This window comes from Pelodiscus sinensis, chromosome 12 (assembly GCF_049634645.1).
Source record: "Pelodiscus sinensis isolate JC-2024 chromosome 12, ASM4963464v1, whole genome shotgun sequence".
Classification (NCBI taxonomy): Eukaryota; Metazoa; Chordata; order Testudines; family Trionychidae; genus Pelodiscus; species Pelodiscus sinensis.
The window spans coordinates 25,549,890-25,567,119 of NC_134722.1; the positions used below are offsets into that span (position 1 = coordinate 25,549,890).

The window sequence follows — 17,230 nt, forward strand, 5'->3', positions numbered from 1 at the left end:
TTTGGCTAAAGGGACAGAGATTTTTAAAATACATTTAAAATGGCAGATGTGACTTGACACTGTCACTTTAAAACTATATCTAGATAAGTCTGGTATAATTGTGCAGTGTTTTGCAACAAGACTACCCATTTTGCTGTGAAGTATAAAATAATAGCAAACTCTACAGTTTATTTGATGTATATGTATACATACATACATACAATCCTCCCCAGTAAAGTTAATGCTGTTGATTACGTGCTCAACCAATACCAGTCTTCTTTATCCACAGAACAGGCTATATAAGCCTGACAAATCAAAGTAGCTCACCAATGCACTCTAGCCCCCAAAATCTGTGACAATAGTTCAGCATTCATGTTCACTTTAGCCTTTGACTTCTCTTGTTGAGAATGACAACCTGGATGACAGTGAGCAGCCACTGAAATTTACCCAGAAATGGACTAAGACTACACGTTTGTTTCAAATTCTGATATGCTACATAACAACCAGCAGATGGCTACTAATTTTATTTAGTAGTTTTGAAGTGATGCCTCAGATAAAGGATTCTGTATCCCATTGCCACATCGTTGAGCAATTCAACCCCTTTCAAAGTGTATTATTAATTAGGCATAAAATACTCTCAAACAAGGAAACACTAAATTTGTAAAGTCAAGAATTTAAATTCTGGTTGGTATTCAAGGCTAAAGTATTCTGGCTAGGAATGATTCAAAGCACAAGAACTCACTATGCGAATATGAAGATCATTAAAATAAAAATTAGCACCACCTTTTAATATAAAAATCAATGTTGCATCGTTTAATTCCGTGAATCAGAACATATTATGGCCTTTTTCTTCTATGGCTAACAGGAAATGAGTAAGTACCATATTTCAGTCATAATTACAGTTTTTGGTACAATAGATTTGCATACCAAATATGCCATATTTTGTATTAACATTTAAGTCATCAGTTCTCAATTGTTAGTTAAATTATAATTTATTATGGATTTGAAAAAAGAGGCAAGAGAAAAGGAAGCAAAGGTTTAACTATTACCATAATTAATGTATCATTATGAAGTACTATATGGTAAACCTGAATAATATACTTCACTGCCACTGCAGTAACCTCAGATACTGAAACCATTAGTCCATTATTCCGAATGAACTACATAGTACGTACCATGATATCATAAGACAGTTTATCAGGCAATGTATTGAGACGTTCTTGAAGAGCCTCATAGTCATTCTCCACCTTCTTCCTGTTAACAAATTCAAGTGAGTTTAATTATTTCTAAACGTAAAATAGTCAATGGATTTCTGTGGATATATTTTTAGTGCTCCATCAAAAGATATGCAAAAGAGACCTGCTTTTTATTCATAAATGTATACATTTTATTTCATAGAAGATTTTTTTTTACTTTTAACATTTTCAACAGTTTACTTAAAAACCTCTTTTGCGATGACCCAAATATAGACATTCATTATAGATTGGAAGTTCATCTTTTTCAACTACTTTTTGAACTGCAAGCTACTTGGGCAAAAAAACAGTGCTTTCCTCTGTACTTTGTAGATCTCACAGCAACCTCTTTGAGTTCAACAATTAAACCACCATCATAATTTAGAAGACAAACTGGAATTCCAGACTATATTTTAGAAGAGACAGCATATTTAGAACCTTATTTGCAATGAATAACTAGTATGGTGAATGTAGGCTATAAAAAGGAGGCAATACTTTTTAAAAGTTAAATTGGAATTCTAGCTTAGATGATTATTTGACCACAGGGTTATTGTACCTTCTTGATCTACCAATGAGCAGTGTAGATGTGAAACTTGTCTGGTCCACATGACCAAGAAAAAATTACTAATACTCAAGTGTTGAATGTTTACATATTGCTCTACTCTTCTGTTGGGCATTTTAGAACACTCCCCAGAGAATGTATTCCTCTGAATTTTTGTGTGCAACTTTTCCTGTCAAATTGGATGAGTATTTTAATACCTATTTTACTAAATAACAATTCATGAACAATTTTTTTTTACTTTGGAAGTGTTTCAAATAAGACAACAAATTCCCAATCTTAAACAGTGAAGATGTTTATGGCAAAGACAGTCAAAGTCAGCTCCAGAAGGGCTTTCAATTGTTTACATCGCAAAAGGAAATCATTTCAAACAAGTATACTCCTCAAAATATGTTTCCTACTCATAAGCAGCATATCCAATAATACCTATCAATATTGAGTTCACACAACCATGCATCAGCAGAAGAAAAGATACAGAGGAACATTCCCATAAACTCAAAAGTTGTTAAGCCAAAATAATTCAATTAAGTGTAGCTTCTCATCCATAAGAATTCCAGCCATTTGTGATCAGAATTAAGGTCAGAATATTTCAGTCGAAAATAGTCTAGATTGTGGATACAGCCACCCAGATGATTTCTCTAGTGGTTTTTATTTAGTATATTTGCCACAGGAAATAATATTGAAAGGTCTTTGACAGAAAAGAACCTTCCATCCCACTTTGGATATCTTATTGCTCCAAATTCATTCCCTGCTTTTAATGAAAGCCACAATAACTGTAGTAAAAAAAATTTACTCAAAACATAGCCTCCAAATACAATTAACTGTATTAAGGAATTACTAAAAAAAAATCCACAAAATACCAGTTGCCTAACTTTAGCTTTGAACTAAGTATTAAAAATCTTTAAGCCAGTTGCTTAAGACAGGAGATCATAAGTTTCATCCCATAATGTACAATTATAAAGCAAAGGATTTTTCCCCAATGACCAAGTTTCCCCAAAATAATTATAATTTAATATTGTTCTGGAGGTTGATATCTGCAGCAATCTGAATGCTCCTGGTCCACCTAGTTCCGTATGCATGTAACTCACAAGACATATTAGGCTGGAGGCAAAGGAAGTGCTCTGGTTCACCTGAGAAGGAAGAGATAAAGGCTGTGGAGAAACCACACCGGGAACCCTACATTCTCAGGAGCTCTATGTTGGTCCTTCTGCAGAATTCTAGGCAGCTAGTGGCATATCATGCCAGGGTAGCAGTCAGTTGATCATCCATAACATGTATCCACATTCAAAGGTCCCCACTAAGGTTGTGCAAGAGCCCCAGCCGTTGCTATTATTCTTATCTGTGATCATGAAATGGATGATAGCTGTTCTGCGCCGCGTTTTCAACTTGTTTGGATTGGTTCCCTTGCCCAATCGGTCACATTTCCTGTACAAAATCAGTTTACTTAAAATAGACCAGTGAAGTGCAGAGGTGGTATTTGGTCCATTTCCTAACAAAGATCGCTAAGACAAAGTTGGGAAAGGGGCCAAAGAAAACAGAAATGTCTTGGTGGCTCTAACAAAACAATCCTAATAGTGGATACAGTGAAAAAAAATCAAGAAATCTCTGACTTTGGGAGCAATGGTTACCCACAGAGTTCTGTCGTTAGCAGGAAAAATGAAAACAAAACACACACACACACACACACACACACACACACACACACAAACCACGTCGAATCCATTTCTGAAAGATTTTAAGGTAAACAATCAGCTATCCTGTGCATTGCATTATCAGGCATCTACACTTGAGTGTAGAGGATATGCTCTACTTCTTTCCCAATACACCATCTCATAGAATCTTTGTATTTAATCTCGGGATAGACTTCTGCATCCTGGACATAGTGCTAAACTGAAAATGTTGACCAATGGCATAAATTCTGGTGGTTTTCTGAAGATGTTAAGACAGGCACCCTGTACATTTCTTCACTAGAAGCAGATATCTAGCTTGACTGTGTGGATGAAGAAACTGCAATGTGGACATCTTAAACAACAACCATTGCTGACTTTCTTCAACTTCCAAATAAAGTGGAATCCTGGATCATTTTGGGACTATGAAAGAAGTTATAATCCCATAATTTGCAATCTCATTTAGTTTCTGGAAGATTCCTGTTATAATGGTCACTAACAGAAATACCAAACTTATATTGCATATTGCAGTATTCAAGCACTCAACAAAATATTTGTAGTACTTTGTATTCTTAAAAAGAATATATGTCTAAGATGCTGGACTGTGTCCCATGACATAGGCTCCGAAGTCCCTTAACACACTTTTGAAAATTTTACTTCTTCCGATTAAAGTACAAAATAGTGCTTGAATCTACCCCATGTCCTTCTGTACACTTCCTGACATACCTTACAAAAGCCTTTAGTGCTTTTGTGCTTTAGTTTCTTCACTTGTAAAATGGGGATGATATTCACCTTCTTCACAGGGCTGTTTTAAGGTAAATGCATTAATCTTTACAAAGTACAGTGTCTTGGAAAAGAAACAATATGATGAAAACTTATTAATAATAATAGAAGAAAAGTCTTAAGCTCCATTCTCTATTTTTGTGGAAAATTGGTAGTGATGAAGTCATACCAAACTTGTATATGCCAAACAAATGGGGACAATTTGTTTCAGTGTACAACTATGAGAAGAAAACTTTGTTGGAGGTGGGGGAATAGGAGTGGAGGGTTTTCTAAATAGTTTTTTTTGTTTTGTTTCTTGGGGGGCAGGGGGGTTGCATGTCCTGCCCCACCTCTCAGCCAACCAGCATCGGGCAGAGGTTGGGTCTCCTCCAAGCAGTGGAAGAGCAGTTCTCTGCACAGCAGGAGGGCTGTGCAGAGCCAATCCATGCAGCCCTCCAACTGCACAGGTAACCACAGCCTGAGGAGACCTTGCTCCTGCCCCGCACTGATTGGCTGAGAGGCGGGGCAGGACATGCCTCTCCCAATAACTGTGGTGAGAGGGGAGGCGCTGGGTGGTGTACCCCAGTCTGGCCCCCAGAGCCACCATGACATGGGCAGCAGCACAGGGCTAGGTGAGGGAAGAAGAGCAGGCCCTGGGGGTAGAGCTAGTGCTACAGGATTCTAGAAGCTGAGCTATTAGTGGGGGAAGCTATGGTGGCAGGGTTGGTACTGAGGGGCTCTGGGGATGGGGCTAATATCGGGGTCTGGCACTGGGGAAGTCTCTGGGGAGGTTGGGTGCAGTAGAGTGCAAACAGGAGGCTGGTACAGAGGGGGGTCTGGTGGTGGGGGCTCTAAAGGGAAGAGAGGCTGGCACTGAGGCGTTTGGGATGGGGGCTGGCACTGCGGACTCTGGGATCAGTGGCTGACACTGAGGGTAGTGGAGGAATGGAGAGCTCTAGGGGTTAGGGCTGGTACTGGGAGCTCTGGGGGTTGGGCTTTTGGTGGACCAGCAATGTTTTATTTGCATATTCATCATTTGCATAATGAATATTTGCAATAATAAAAGTTTGTGAATGGGTTTGTTGGTCCCAGGTATCAAAAAGGTTGGGAACCATTGTTCTAGCAGTTTTGGTCCCTGTAAAATCATTTAATTAGGAATCTGGCTTGATAAAGATCTGTAATGTTGCACTATTTCTTGTTAAAGGGACTCTACAGTCACCAGCGGTCATCTCTGATGGAGTCTGAAAGCTCAATATGCTTATCTAAATGCAACCTTGTTTGTTTTTATATCTGATTAAATATAAGAAAACCCTTTCCCACAGACGACCAATTAGGTATGTAGTGGGAGTTCAACACTTGCTTTTGAAGGACTGGCCAAAAGGGCAACAAGCTTGTTGACTGAGTGCCAATCATGCAATATAAGAACTTGAAAGTATTATTTTATGGTTGAGAAAAAACATCAAGATACAGACTCTTCAAAAATCCATCATCACAAATCACCTTGCTTATGACATGAAGACAATTCATATTGTAAAGAAAGAAAACCTTCATTAATGATGCACAGAAACAAAAGCAATTAAACCCCTTTTGTTATGTTTGAAATACAAAGAAAGGAATTATTAGGAAAACAAGAGTGGAAAAAAATGCATTTTCTTTAAAGGCAGAAATATACCCTGAAATGATCAGGGAGCTAAATATCTCCTAAATTTGACAGCCAGCATAAGCAATTTCTCCATCTATCTGAAAAGAAATTGGTGGTTAAGGATTAAGCAGTTATCTACTACTGCATAACCAGTTGCTAAAGGAACCACTATGCATCCATGGCAGAAGGGTTCTACTGTACAACACATCTCTCCCTCCCCCTATAGATATAGAGATAAAGTAAGGATGTTAACTAGCAGTTAATTGACTACTCAACTAGTGATAAGAACTTCCACATTCCTCCTCTGAAATGCATAAGAGTCCCCAGCGGGAGCTCTTGTGCATTTCAAAGTGACAGTGCAGCATGGAGCTGGGTCAGGTGTAGGGGTTAATTGAGGAAGAATTTTGTATGTGCAAGTTTAGGGGTGGTGAGACATGCATTCCCCCCTTTTCCCTATATATGATGAGCCAGTCAAGCTTCTGGGAACATATACCATTTAAGATAAGCATTGTTGCCACTATAGCAAGAACAAGTATAGATAAGGGCAAAGGGCAAGAATGCATAAACAATCCTGTTTACCCTAACGTACTGATCACGTAAACAAGGCCAAAGAACAAGTAGAGCCAGATCAATAGTTAACAGCTAAGCCCTACATCAACACGTAATGAGTAACCCCTGGAAATTTCCAAACTGGAAAACAAAGTAGAGGAACTGTATTTAAGACTGCACCACGGCACAACAATTTGGACCTCACAGATGGGCTTTGTGTACCAGAGGCGCCTTGGAAGCGGAGACAGTCTCCCGCTTCATCCTCAGCTGAAACGGGCTCCTCGACTAGCCAAAGAGAGGTAAGAAATGCCACTTTTCTTATCATGTTGTTCTTTTAATTAAGGGGCGCAGCTGTTAGCTGTCAGGAAATAAACTGCTTGTGTTTGACAGATACCTGTGTAGCGTTTTTTGTACTTTGAGAACCCAGTGTCGGACCTGAGACTTACTCTTGACAGCAACACCAGGCTCCATGCTGCCCTGCCAATTTGAAATGTCACACGGAGCTGGGGACTCCCCAGCTAATCCCGGGTTCCGGGGAAATGCCATGCTGGAGCCCGGGATCAGCTGGGGACCCCAGGCTCCACATGAGGCAGCGCTGCACAGTTGATCCCTGGCTCAGCTGTGCGGCCCTGTCCCTTTGAAATGCCACCTCAGCATTTGCTTATCAGCTAGTCGACTAGTCCTTAACATACCGAAGATAAAGGTTTATAGATACAGAGATATAGATATTTTAGATAAAGATATTTTACGGTCTGGTGCCAGAATAAGAGAAGGCCCTGCCGGACGGGATTCCCTGCCCTGGTCCCCTCCTTATCCCCCAACTCTCACTCTCACATGCCTCCAGCCTCTGCCCTGTGCCCCCCACACATCCCCAAAGGCTCTGCCCTGATTTCTGCACCTCCTACCCTACCAGCCCCCTGCCTTGAATGGCCCAGGCAACAGTGGCTAAGTGTTCTAGTATTCTATATTGGTGAGGCTCCGAAGCTGATTTCTTGCTGTGATGGCCTACTGTTATGTAAGCAAAAGTTCAATGAAAAAGTATTGGGGAATGACCAAAATATGTATTTTTGTTTTTCAGTAGAACTTACTAGTGATATCTCCACTCTGGAAGTCTCTGAAAAGGCAGCAATGTTCAAAGAAGGTATTACAAAACCAAGAAATTAAAAATATCTCAATTTATTTAATTGACCTGGAACAGTCTTATGTAGGAAGTTTTCCCTCTCTTCCCATCTAATGATACCTGATCATGTGAACTCATCAGACTACTGGTTGCACAAACCAATTACGAAATTAAAACCAACAGTGTTATACTTTCAGGCAGAATAAATATTTATTTAGCACCTATATAAATGGAAATGCTTTGGCTTATCCCATGCTTTACTCATTATTTTAGCAGATATTTATGTGTTTGAACCTTTATTTTTAAAATAAGTTAATTACATTAAAAAGAAAAAATGAATTTTAACAAAAACATTTATTAAAGTGGAATATTTAAAAATTGTATTGTTATTCATCCAATTCTATTTAACATCCATCTGTATCATTGGCTACTTAAAGATTCCTATATTACTCAGCTGAAACACATAAGTACTCAGCTTTTGTGAAGAATGGCCCAAATATTAATACTTTTTTTTAAACAGAAAGCTCTGTGAACTGCCATTTTCCTATCCTTCTCCATGAAAAACATCCAATAAATAGATAACCAAGGATTTGTTTTTTAAACACAAACCATACCCTACGAAAAACAAACAAAAACAAAAAAATCCCAGCCATTCTTATAGAAGCAAAACATAGGAACAAACTTTGTAAACTTTTTGTTTTGTAAAAGTTTAAACAGTGATGCTTTTTGTCAGCATTTTGGGGGAAAGAAGACTCCCAAAATGAGAACTTGTACTCTGGTCTAAATGAGTATGGATAAATTCTAAACTCCTGAAAAGTGTATTATGGAAATACTGACAAATTTAACTACCACAGCAACAGTGGCACCACTGTAATATCTGCCTTACTGAGAATTAATGTAGTCTCTGAATTTTAAACATAAGTGAAACATATTACTTTTAGATTATTTTCTACAAGCCAATAGTCAGAATCTAATATGATGTGTATAGATTGCCCTGATTTTTTTAACTCTTATCCACTGCTTGCAGCCTACGTGCATTTAAACTACAAACATTTGATATACACTAACTATAAATTATTTGCTTTGAGATCTTTCAGGCATGAAGAAAAAGCCTTGTAAAATAAATTTAAAATATTATATGCTTGATGATGTATAACCAAAGGTTTAATCTCACCACTAAAGGGGCAGTTGCTGTGATTTTGCAATAACCCTGCAGACAATAATCAAGACAGCTCCTGTTGTTCTCTCAGTAAAATCATAGTAAACACAGCATGGGTATATTGTAATTTGATATCTGTAAGATCAAATGTTGTATCTCACTAACTCATAATATTTCATTCACCATTAAATGTACATTTTCCTCAAATACCATATGAAACTGCTATTTACTAGGTATGTTTTCTACTATGGATGGATCAAAAACAGCAGCAAAGAAAAAATGCCTAGAGAGAATATTTTAAGTAACACTTTTTCCCTAAACATTATTGTAAAAATAATGAAGTTATATTTTCATGATATGTACATAAAATTATGTAAAATAAGCATGTGTGCTTTCTAATAGTAGTAATAGTATTTTAAAAAACACTCAGGAACAACTTCTAGATTGATTACACCTTTTTATCAAGTCAAGCAGTTCCAATATTCTTTAAACAAAACTATTTGGGCAAAAAAAATGGCAAGAGAAAATAGGCTATAGAAGAAGCAGATACACTAAGATTATTTGTGAGTTAGAGAAGTGATATTACAGGAAAGAAACATGAATTTTAAAGAGAGCACCCTACAATAAATCAGAGCTATCTCAAACTATACACCCAAAGTATACTAGTAGATTTTGACTAACATTGTTATAAAAACTGTAATTGCATGGTACTTTACTAAACCACAAATAGGTTACTTCATCTGTATTTTAAGCATGTAATCAAACATTTTTCACTTACCAGTGCTGGATTTTTTCTTGGCAGCTAGTGACCACCTGTCATTAAAACAGATAACTGCTCATGAAAAAACAAGGCTAAGCACACAGCTGCAATGTCAGTGTATCAGAAACTAGAACAGTAGCTTTACAGATTTGGTAGCATCTCTATATACATTTTTATTTGTCAGTGCAAAGGCATGTGAATGTTAGTTCTTAAGCAGCACACTTTATCACAACACTAATGCAAACAGATATCTGGAGAACAAATTACAGCTTTCCAATTCATATTTTGGTACAATACCGGCTGTATAACTATTAGGTGACACATGATATAAGATTACTAGTATTTTGTACAATCTACAGATCTATTTTCAATGTTACTTGTTTTGTAGGATAAGAAACCAATATAAATTATAACAAGATGCCAATGTAACATCCATGCTTATTCAGTTAAAAGAAAAATAAGCCCTGAAAATGTTTTTCTCTATCTACAAATGTTTTCACTTACAGTTTTGAAACAGTACACATTAATTTTGCAGTGTTTAAATGCAAAGTTTACCTCCATTTTCTTTTTAAAAGAAACAGTTATGATCTGAGCAGCTCACTTTTTTCTTCAAAATACAGGGTTCCCAAAGAAACTAAAAATTAATCAAATCAAAATATTTTAAGACTGTATACTTTGAAATATTAAGTTGAGAGAGTCCCTCAGTTTAGTAATAAGAGACACTATACATACAGTATATACAGTCAATATGATGCTGGTCTGTTGTACCACAATTGCATGGACATTTTGTTTAAATACATACAGAACTTCCTATAACACATTGATAAGTAAAAAGACAATTTCACTCAATTACATGAAATGCAAAGAGGCTATGAGGCAATTAAACATATCTAGACATCTCCTCAATATAACATTTTTCAGACATTTTGCAAATATATTTCTTACATGGACAAAAGAATGCTAACATTTGAAAGCAATTAAGAGGAAAATTTGCCTGAAATGGGAATAGGACTCTTTTGAGAGCTAAAAATTATTCAAATGTGTAAGGGCTGAAGATTTAGTGCTACATGTGTGGCCTCACTGCTATCATAATAACCCTACATGTTGGGACAAATTCAGCCATCCAGTTGGCTGTGCTTAACACCAAGGTTAAATGTCCTTAGGCACTGAAGACCTGTCATTTTAAATCCTAAATTTAATTTCTATAAAATAATCTTACCTAAAATATTTGCTAGTTTTTTTAAAATGCTAGGCACAAAGAGGAAGATTTCTAGATGATACATATGCAGAAAACCATATTATTAATCCATAATATACAAATCTAGTTTAAAATTAAGCTTCCCTTGTATGTCCCACACAGTAGCAACATTTCATAACAGTAAGTAATACAGAGAGTACTGTTTTTACAAGTAGAAAAATCAGATAAGATTATATGTACATATTTCACTGTTTCAGATTTGATAGATTGCAAAGCACACAACATAATTAAGTGCACAAAAATGTTTACAAAATCCTTCAAGGAAGTTCCTGCTTAATTGCCCCATTAAAGATGAGTCTACAAAAAAAAGAAAAGACAGGAAGCTTTCCATTCCCAATACATGACTTTCCATGCATGAAGTGAGCTAAAAGCACAAAAAGAAAAACCCTGCAAACCATAAGAGCAGCATGTTCATTAACCTCTACATGATAATCCTTTCATAGCTGCATATTAACTAGTTACATATTCATAATCATTTTACATTATTTAGAGAACCTTCTATGAAAATTTCCAGGCTATATCCATTAGCTACAATGTTAAAGGTTACAGAAGATAGTCTACTTAATGTTTCCAGGAAGCTTTTTTAATTAGTAAATATGTAAATTGGGCTCATATGCTTTTTAAATTTAAAAAAAATAGGCCACCAGTAAAATAGCACATAGGCATATACTGTTTCCATCACCCATTAGACTCTTTAAAAAAAAAAATCAATAACACCAATCAATTATAATTTCATTCTTTGATATAATCTTTCATGAAGAGATACTGAAGGATAGAACCAAAAACAAAACATTCAGTGGTCAGGATGAAGTGAGGGCTCTCTCAGAAGTGCTACAATGTACCATCTTAAATATGTTTTATGTGTACTATTAGTATAGTAGGCTGAAGCATCTACTAAGCTTATGAGACAGCATTTTAAAAATACAGGAAAAGATCAACATTATCTACATGTCCTTTGCTCAAACACTCAAATTGTTCTGATACCAGTTGGTAATAGTACAGCAAAGAAACAACTAGAGGAAAAAATACATATACAGGTCTTTTGATTCTATGCTGTGCTCTCCTGTGCGTATATCTAGATTCACAACTTTATGAAGCTACTGCCAGGCTAAATAAAAATAATCAGCACATGGGCAAGTGAGTTAAAGTTCATTTTGTCTGGACAACAGCGCTTTACTTTTAAGAAACTGTAGTGTAAGTGATACCAATAAATCCTGATTTATTTCCCCTCCAGGCATAACAATATATGCATTTGCAAATTTATGAGGATATTAATGGTTTATTTGCATACTAAAATATTTAAAGTGTAGAGGGTTATTAAACTACACTTGCAGCAAACTTAACATTACCTAATCAAGTGTTCAGTTATTAAAACAGGATCTACTTGTGGAAAATACATTTCACAGTTTAAATGAAAAGGGAACAGACAAGTGTCTTGCTTCCTCCCTCTCCCCCAACAGTGATTTGTTGAAAATAATATTTCTCAAGATACTGATTCAATAAATATATATTTGATTTCAGAAGTGTTTGATGCCTGTCAGTTGGATCACTAAATGTGCCACCTGTTTGAAGAGTTTCTGCACTTTTATTTATTTTGTGGGTAGCCACAAGGGGGCATCATACTGTGAGTCTCCCCATTACGTACAGCAGACAATAAAACAGAGAAGCACAGCTTTTACTCTTATTTTGCATATTTTCAAATTGTCCCTCCATTATTTTAAATTCCTTGATTAAGAACTAAACTTTAAAAATTGAAAAATAAATGCTGGATTTCATTTTTATTATTTCAAGATATTTAAACGGAAAGTTTACATTGTTGCTTTTTAAATAATCCATTTTATGTTTAACCTTTTTTCCCTAAATTTGACAACTGCTACACCCTGATTTCCATATCACAGTTGAAAGATGAAGAGGTAGATATTGTACAAAACAGTGACAGTTGCTACTGTAACTGAAGTAGCAGATATGACTATTTTATAATAGTTCATTATTACTATTTTATTAAGATGGCATAGAGTGACTCTGCTATTTCACCCCATTTGGGATTATTATTTTTTTAAATTGTCTTTCTCTCCAACAGCACCAGTGTCTATTTTAGTGTTTCTCACAGTAGCACAATGAAGTTAATCTGCTGACTCTTACCTATTTTCTACAGCAAAATACAGGACTATGTAGCACTTTAAAGACTAACAAGATGGTTTATTAGATGATGAGCTTTCGTGGGCCACTTCCTCAGATCAAGTAGTGGAAGAAAATAGTCACAACCATATATACCAAAGGATACAATTTTAAAAAAATGAACACATATGAAAAGGACAAATCAAATTTCAGAACAGAAGGGGGTGGGAGGGGGGAAGGTGAATGTCTGTGGGCTAATCATTAGCCCACAGACATTCATCTCCCCCCCCATCCCTCTTCTGTTCTGAAATTTGATTTGTCCTTTTCATATGTGTTCATTTTTTTAAAATTGTATCCTTTGGTATATATGGTTGTGACTATTTTCTTCCACTACTTGATCTGAGGAAGTGGGTCTGGCCCACGAAAGCTCATCATCTAATAAACAATCTTGTTAGTCTTTAAAGTGCTACATAGTTCTGTATTTTGCTTCAGCTACACCAGACTAACACGGCTACATTTCTATTACTATTTTCTACAGGTTCTGAACAGCAGCAGAGCACACTAACATGCTTCTGATCAGTTTTCCTTTTGCTGAAACTAGGAAAACGTTATGAGTAAGCACTAATAATGGCAATGAAGTCATCTACTTACAGACACAAGGTGACATCACCGTACCTGTTACACTCAATTCACACTTCAATGGATATGTTCTAAACTATAAAAGTTGGAAATTAATTTTTTCAAATGAAAGTTTAATCTCTGCAGAAGGTGATATCTAGGAAATATTCCTGTTTGTTACAGGCAAGTGGGTGAGTGGATTTTCAAACCCTGTACATGTACACTTGCATGGGCAAATACTAACCCATGTACACATTATCCTAGTACCGTGCAAGGGACTAACTGGCAAAGCATCTAATCAAATGTTTGATTTGTATATGCACACAAAGAGTGAGTCACATACTAATTAGACTGGCACAACATAGATATGTTTAATAAAATTTAGTACTCTGAGATTAAGCATGACATACAATTAGGAGCCAAGAACTCAAGAGATATAATCCAGTCTCTGACACTGAATGCTTTCATTTGGCCTTGAGTAAATCATCTCAGTCTAAATTTCTTCATCTGTAAAATGGGGATAAATAATACTAATGTACCTACCTCACCAGAGTATTATGCTGATTAATTAGCTAATGACTGAAAAGCACTTTGAAAATGTAAAGCACTATATAAGAGGTAAGTAGCATTATTTACCACTTGAAAAGTAATCAGAATGTGATCAGATATGTAAGCAATTTGTGTACATGCTGTAATAAAATAATTTGTGACAGTTTAATCTTAAATTAGTTTGACTTGAAACATTTTCTTTCAATCATGTTATAAGGAAAACTGAGAGTATAGGACTCTTTTTGTGAAAGTGAAGGAAAGTAATGAGGTGTTAGTTGCAGTCTAATAAACCTAAAACCAATATTTTACCTTTAAGAAACTGGCCATTTGGGATTTTGCAAAGAACTCTGTCTTGACCTTGGTTCTGTGGTTCAGGTCCTCCCATGAGCAGATTACCATAATCTAGTTGTATAATGTTCTTTGCAACACAACTCAATGTAGAGTAGGGTCCAAGATACAAATCAAACTCATTTTTAATACTGATATACTTAGGATTATTCAGAGTTTAAATTGTTTGACTCTGTGTATGTGTATGTGAACATGGAAGTTAAATAAACTACATGCATGATAATTTTCAAGATCAAGACCCATTGGGCCAAGTAGATCATATGTGATTTTTTTGCCACACCACATAACAAAAAGACATAGCAAAACTGAATTAACTGATGAAATTGTAACAATTCAAAATATGACTAATAAATATTAAATATAATAAAACAGCTGGATGTCCAAATATTGAAGTAATTTCTTGGTAAAAATCAAGCAACAACAAGTCACAAGCAACATAAACATGTAAAATGAAATTTTAATTTTTCCTTAGGAAGCTATAATTTCTAATCTAAAATATAGCACGGGTGGAGAATGATATAAAGATTTCCCCTTGAGTCCATTTTCAATCATGTTTACCTTTTCAAAAATATTTCCAATTTTGATATTTCCAAAAACAAAATGGCACAACAAGAAATAAAATTATTAAAGCTCTTTACTCAGTGGTAAATGTTTTCATTTAATTGAAAGGCAAAAAGCACTGTTGAAATTTAATGTTCATTGCTTAAATCAAGTTATTGATTACAATACTGTATTTCAAAATTATTAATATAGTCTCAGTCCAAAGGTGTTTTTCTTGGCTCTGAGTTAAATGAGATGGGGCATAGCAGAGGAGAGATAATTGGAGGAAATTATGATTTTGGCAAGCATAAAAAACTCTAATAATAATTCTTAATTATGTCCAAAGCAAAAAAGTGAAAAACTAAACTTTCACATGTCAACTGTCCTGAAAGAATACAGGATTGGTTAAGTATCAGAAAATGCATTCAAAATTATTAATTACCAGGTAGATGAATGATTTCAGCAATTTCTAAATTTTTAGCAGAACCAATAAAAAGTCATGGAAGAGAAGGAATTATCTAGGGAGCAGGAGAAATCTCATACTCTCTGCTCAGTCTGACAGATATGAGGGGCTCCTTATTCTGAATTTTCTGGGCCAATTAATGTGAGTGAAAATATAACAATTTTTTAAAACTTAAAAAAACGTGACAAGTACCTTGTGCATGTGTATATGACCCGTGGTGCAGTCTGGATTTACACGGGGCTCAACACATGGCCCATAGGTGGGATCCTTTGAACATGGTTTCCACTGGGAACATGATCCACAATGGCAAGGCATTTCCCTGGCGGGGTGAGCACTGAAAGATGCAAGCAGATGGGCTGACTGGAACTGAGGGGTATAGAGTGTCAGTGTTTCTAGCCCCCAGGGAGAAGGTGCCAGGAGCACCAGGGCATTATGGGAAGTGCTGGCTGCTTAGCCTTGTGGGCAGAGCCTGAGAGGTGCTGACTGGCTTACACTGGCCACATTTGGGTCCGGCACCATGGGTTAAGGATTAATCTTTGTATTCATGCCCATCAATGTGAAAGAAGCTAGTTGCATATATTAGTATATGTATTTGCATGTACATGCAACCACACTTAAGCTGCAGCCATCGGCATGTGCTGGGAGTATCACTGTGGTTCCTGGGGCTTCCAAAGTTGAATAGCCCTGCTTTAACGAGAGTTCAACTAGTACTTTATTTTGGTTCGGGGCCGCCGACCTACAGAAAAATCAGTCGAGAAGCAAAGAACCCAAACAAATTCTCATTGATGTGGCCCCCAACTGAGAAGCGGAAAGACACACCAATATTCCCCTCGCACACCAGAGCCTAGGGGGACCCATGTTAGTAGATTTTGTGTGCACAAGCCCTGTGGGAGGGCTGAAGCACCAGCATGGGCTCTCCAGTGCTGAGGGGAGCCCTGAGGCTCGGGGGCCAGATCCAGGCAAGTCAGGGGCTGCATCTAGCCCCTAGGCCTTAGGTTCCCCAGCCCTGTCCTATAGGGCTAGGCTACCAAGACAATGGGAGAGTATTCCATGGAGGAGGCCTGAGATCCTCCATGGAGATACAGTGCCCAAAGAGTCGTCTGTCTGAATGGCTGATATTATGTAAGGAAAGGAAGGTCTGGGTTCATTAGTGGACTGGATGGACTACTTTTAAGAAACAGACCCTATACAGGCTCCCCCAATAAATAGCAGATAAAACAGCGGTATAATCTCTTTCCATCTGTGGCATGACACTCAGAAAGTACTGACTGCACACCTACAAGGTCCTGTGAGTGTGAGTCACTCTATGAACTGTTATCCAGATTTTCAGGGGGAATAACAACAGATGCTATGTTAATGGGGTCTTCAAAATCACATCGATACGAAATTTTATGTAACCTGAACAAATGTAACCTTTTCAACATATTAAAATAACATTAGCTTTATTGATAAAAAGTATGATACTATAACTCAGCAGAAGCAAACACTTAAATTACTGAAAGATCAGAAGTTACTACAGTGAAATTGGTAAGATTTTGATGAATGGCTCTGGCCATTCCATCTGTTGACATACTCTGAAAGTGAACCAAGTGCAATGATATTATGAGTCCTGTGGAAGCTTGAGTTTTTCCTACACTTCTAAAATTAAAGTGAAGCTGCTGTAATGCTTCAAAGTGCTCTATGTAAACCACCTCCACCAGGGGAGTAGCTAACATTAGTGGGAGCATGGCTCCCACCACTGGAAACTAGTTTAACTGGCCCTTTACAGCACTGCAACTAGTTGCAGGAGAGGGGGACATCATATTCTTGAGCCAGAGTTGCAGAACAGTAAATGGCAGTGTAGCCTTAATCTATCTACCATGGTGAACTGGTACACTGAAATACATAGGCAGAATACAGTCACAACC

At 36.7% G+C, this 17,230-nt stretch overlaps 1 protein-coding gene across 2 annotated transcripts in view; it reads right to left on the bottom strand.

Moving 5' to 3' along the window:
- URI1 (URI1 prefoldin like chaperone) overlaps positions 1-17,230 on the bottom strand; it is a 62,201-nt gene that overhangs the window by 35,055 nt on the left and 9,916 nt on the right. Inside the window, exons 1-3 of one of the 2 annotated variants that reach the window (XM_006121204.4) lie at positions 9,985-10,009; positions 9,448-9,482; positions 1,155-1,233 (exon numbers count right to left, since the gene is read on the bottom strand). In XM_006121204.4, coding sequence (XP_006121266.1) covers positions 1,155-1,233; positions 9,448-9,482; positions 9,985-9,990 — 120 coding nt within the window. In that variant the 5' untranslated portion in view covers positions 9,991-10,009. Of the gene's footprint in view, positions 1-1,154; positions 1,234-9,447; positions 9,483-9,984; positions 10,010-17,230 lie in introns of those variants that run through there. The other variant, XM_075940174.1, reaches the window with a different exon arrangement.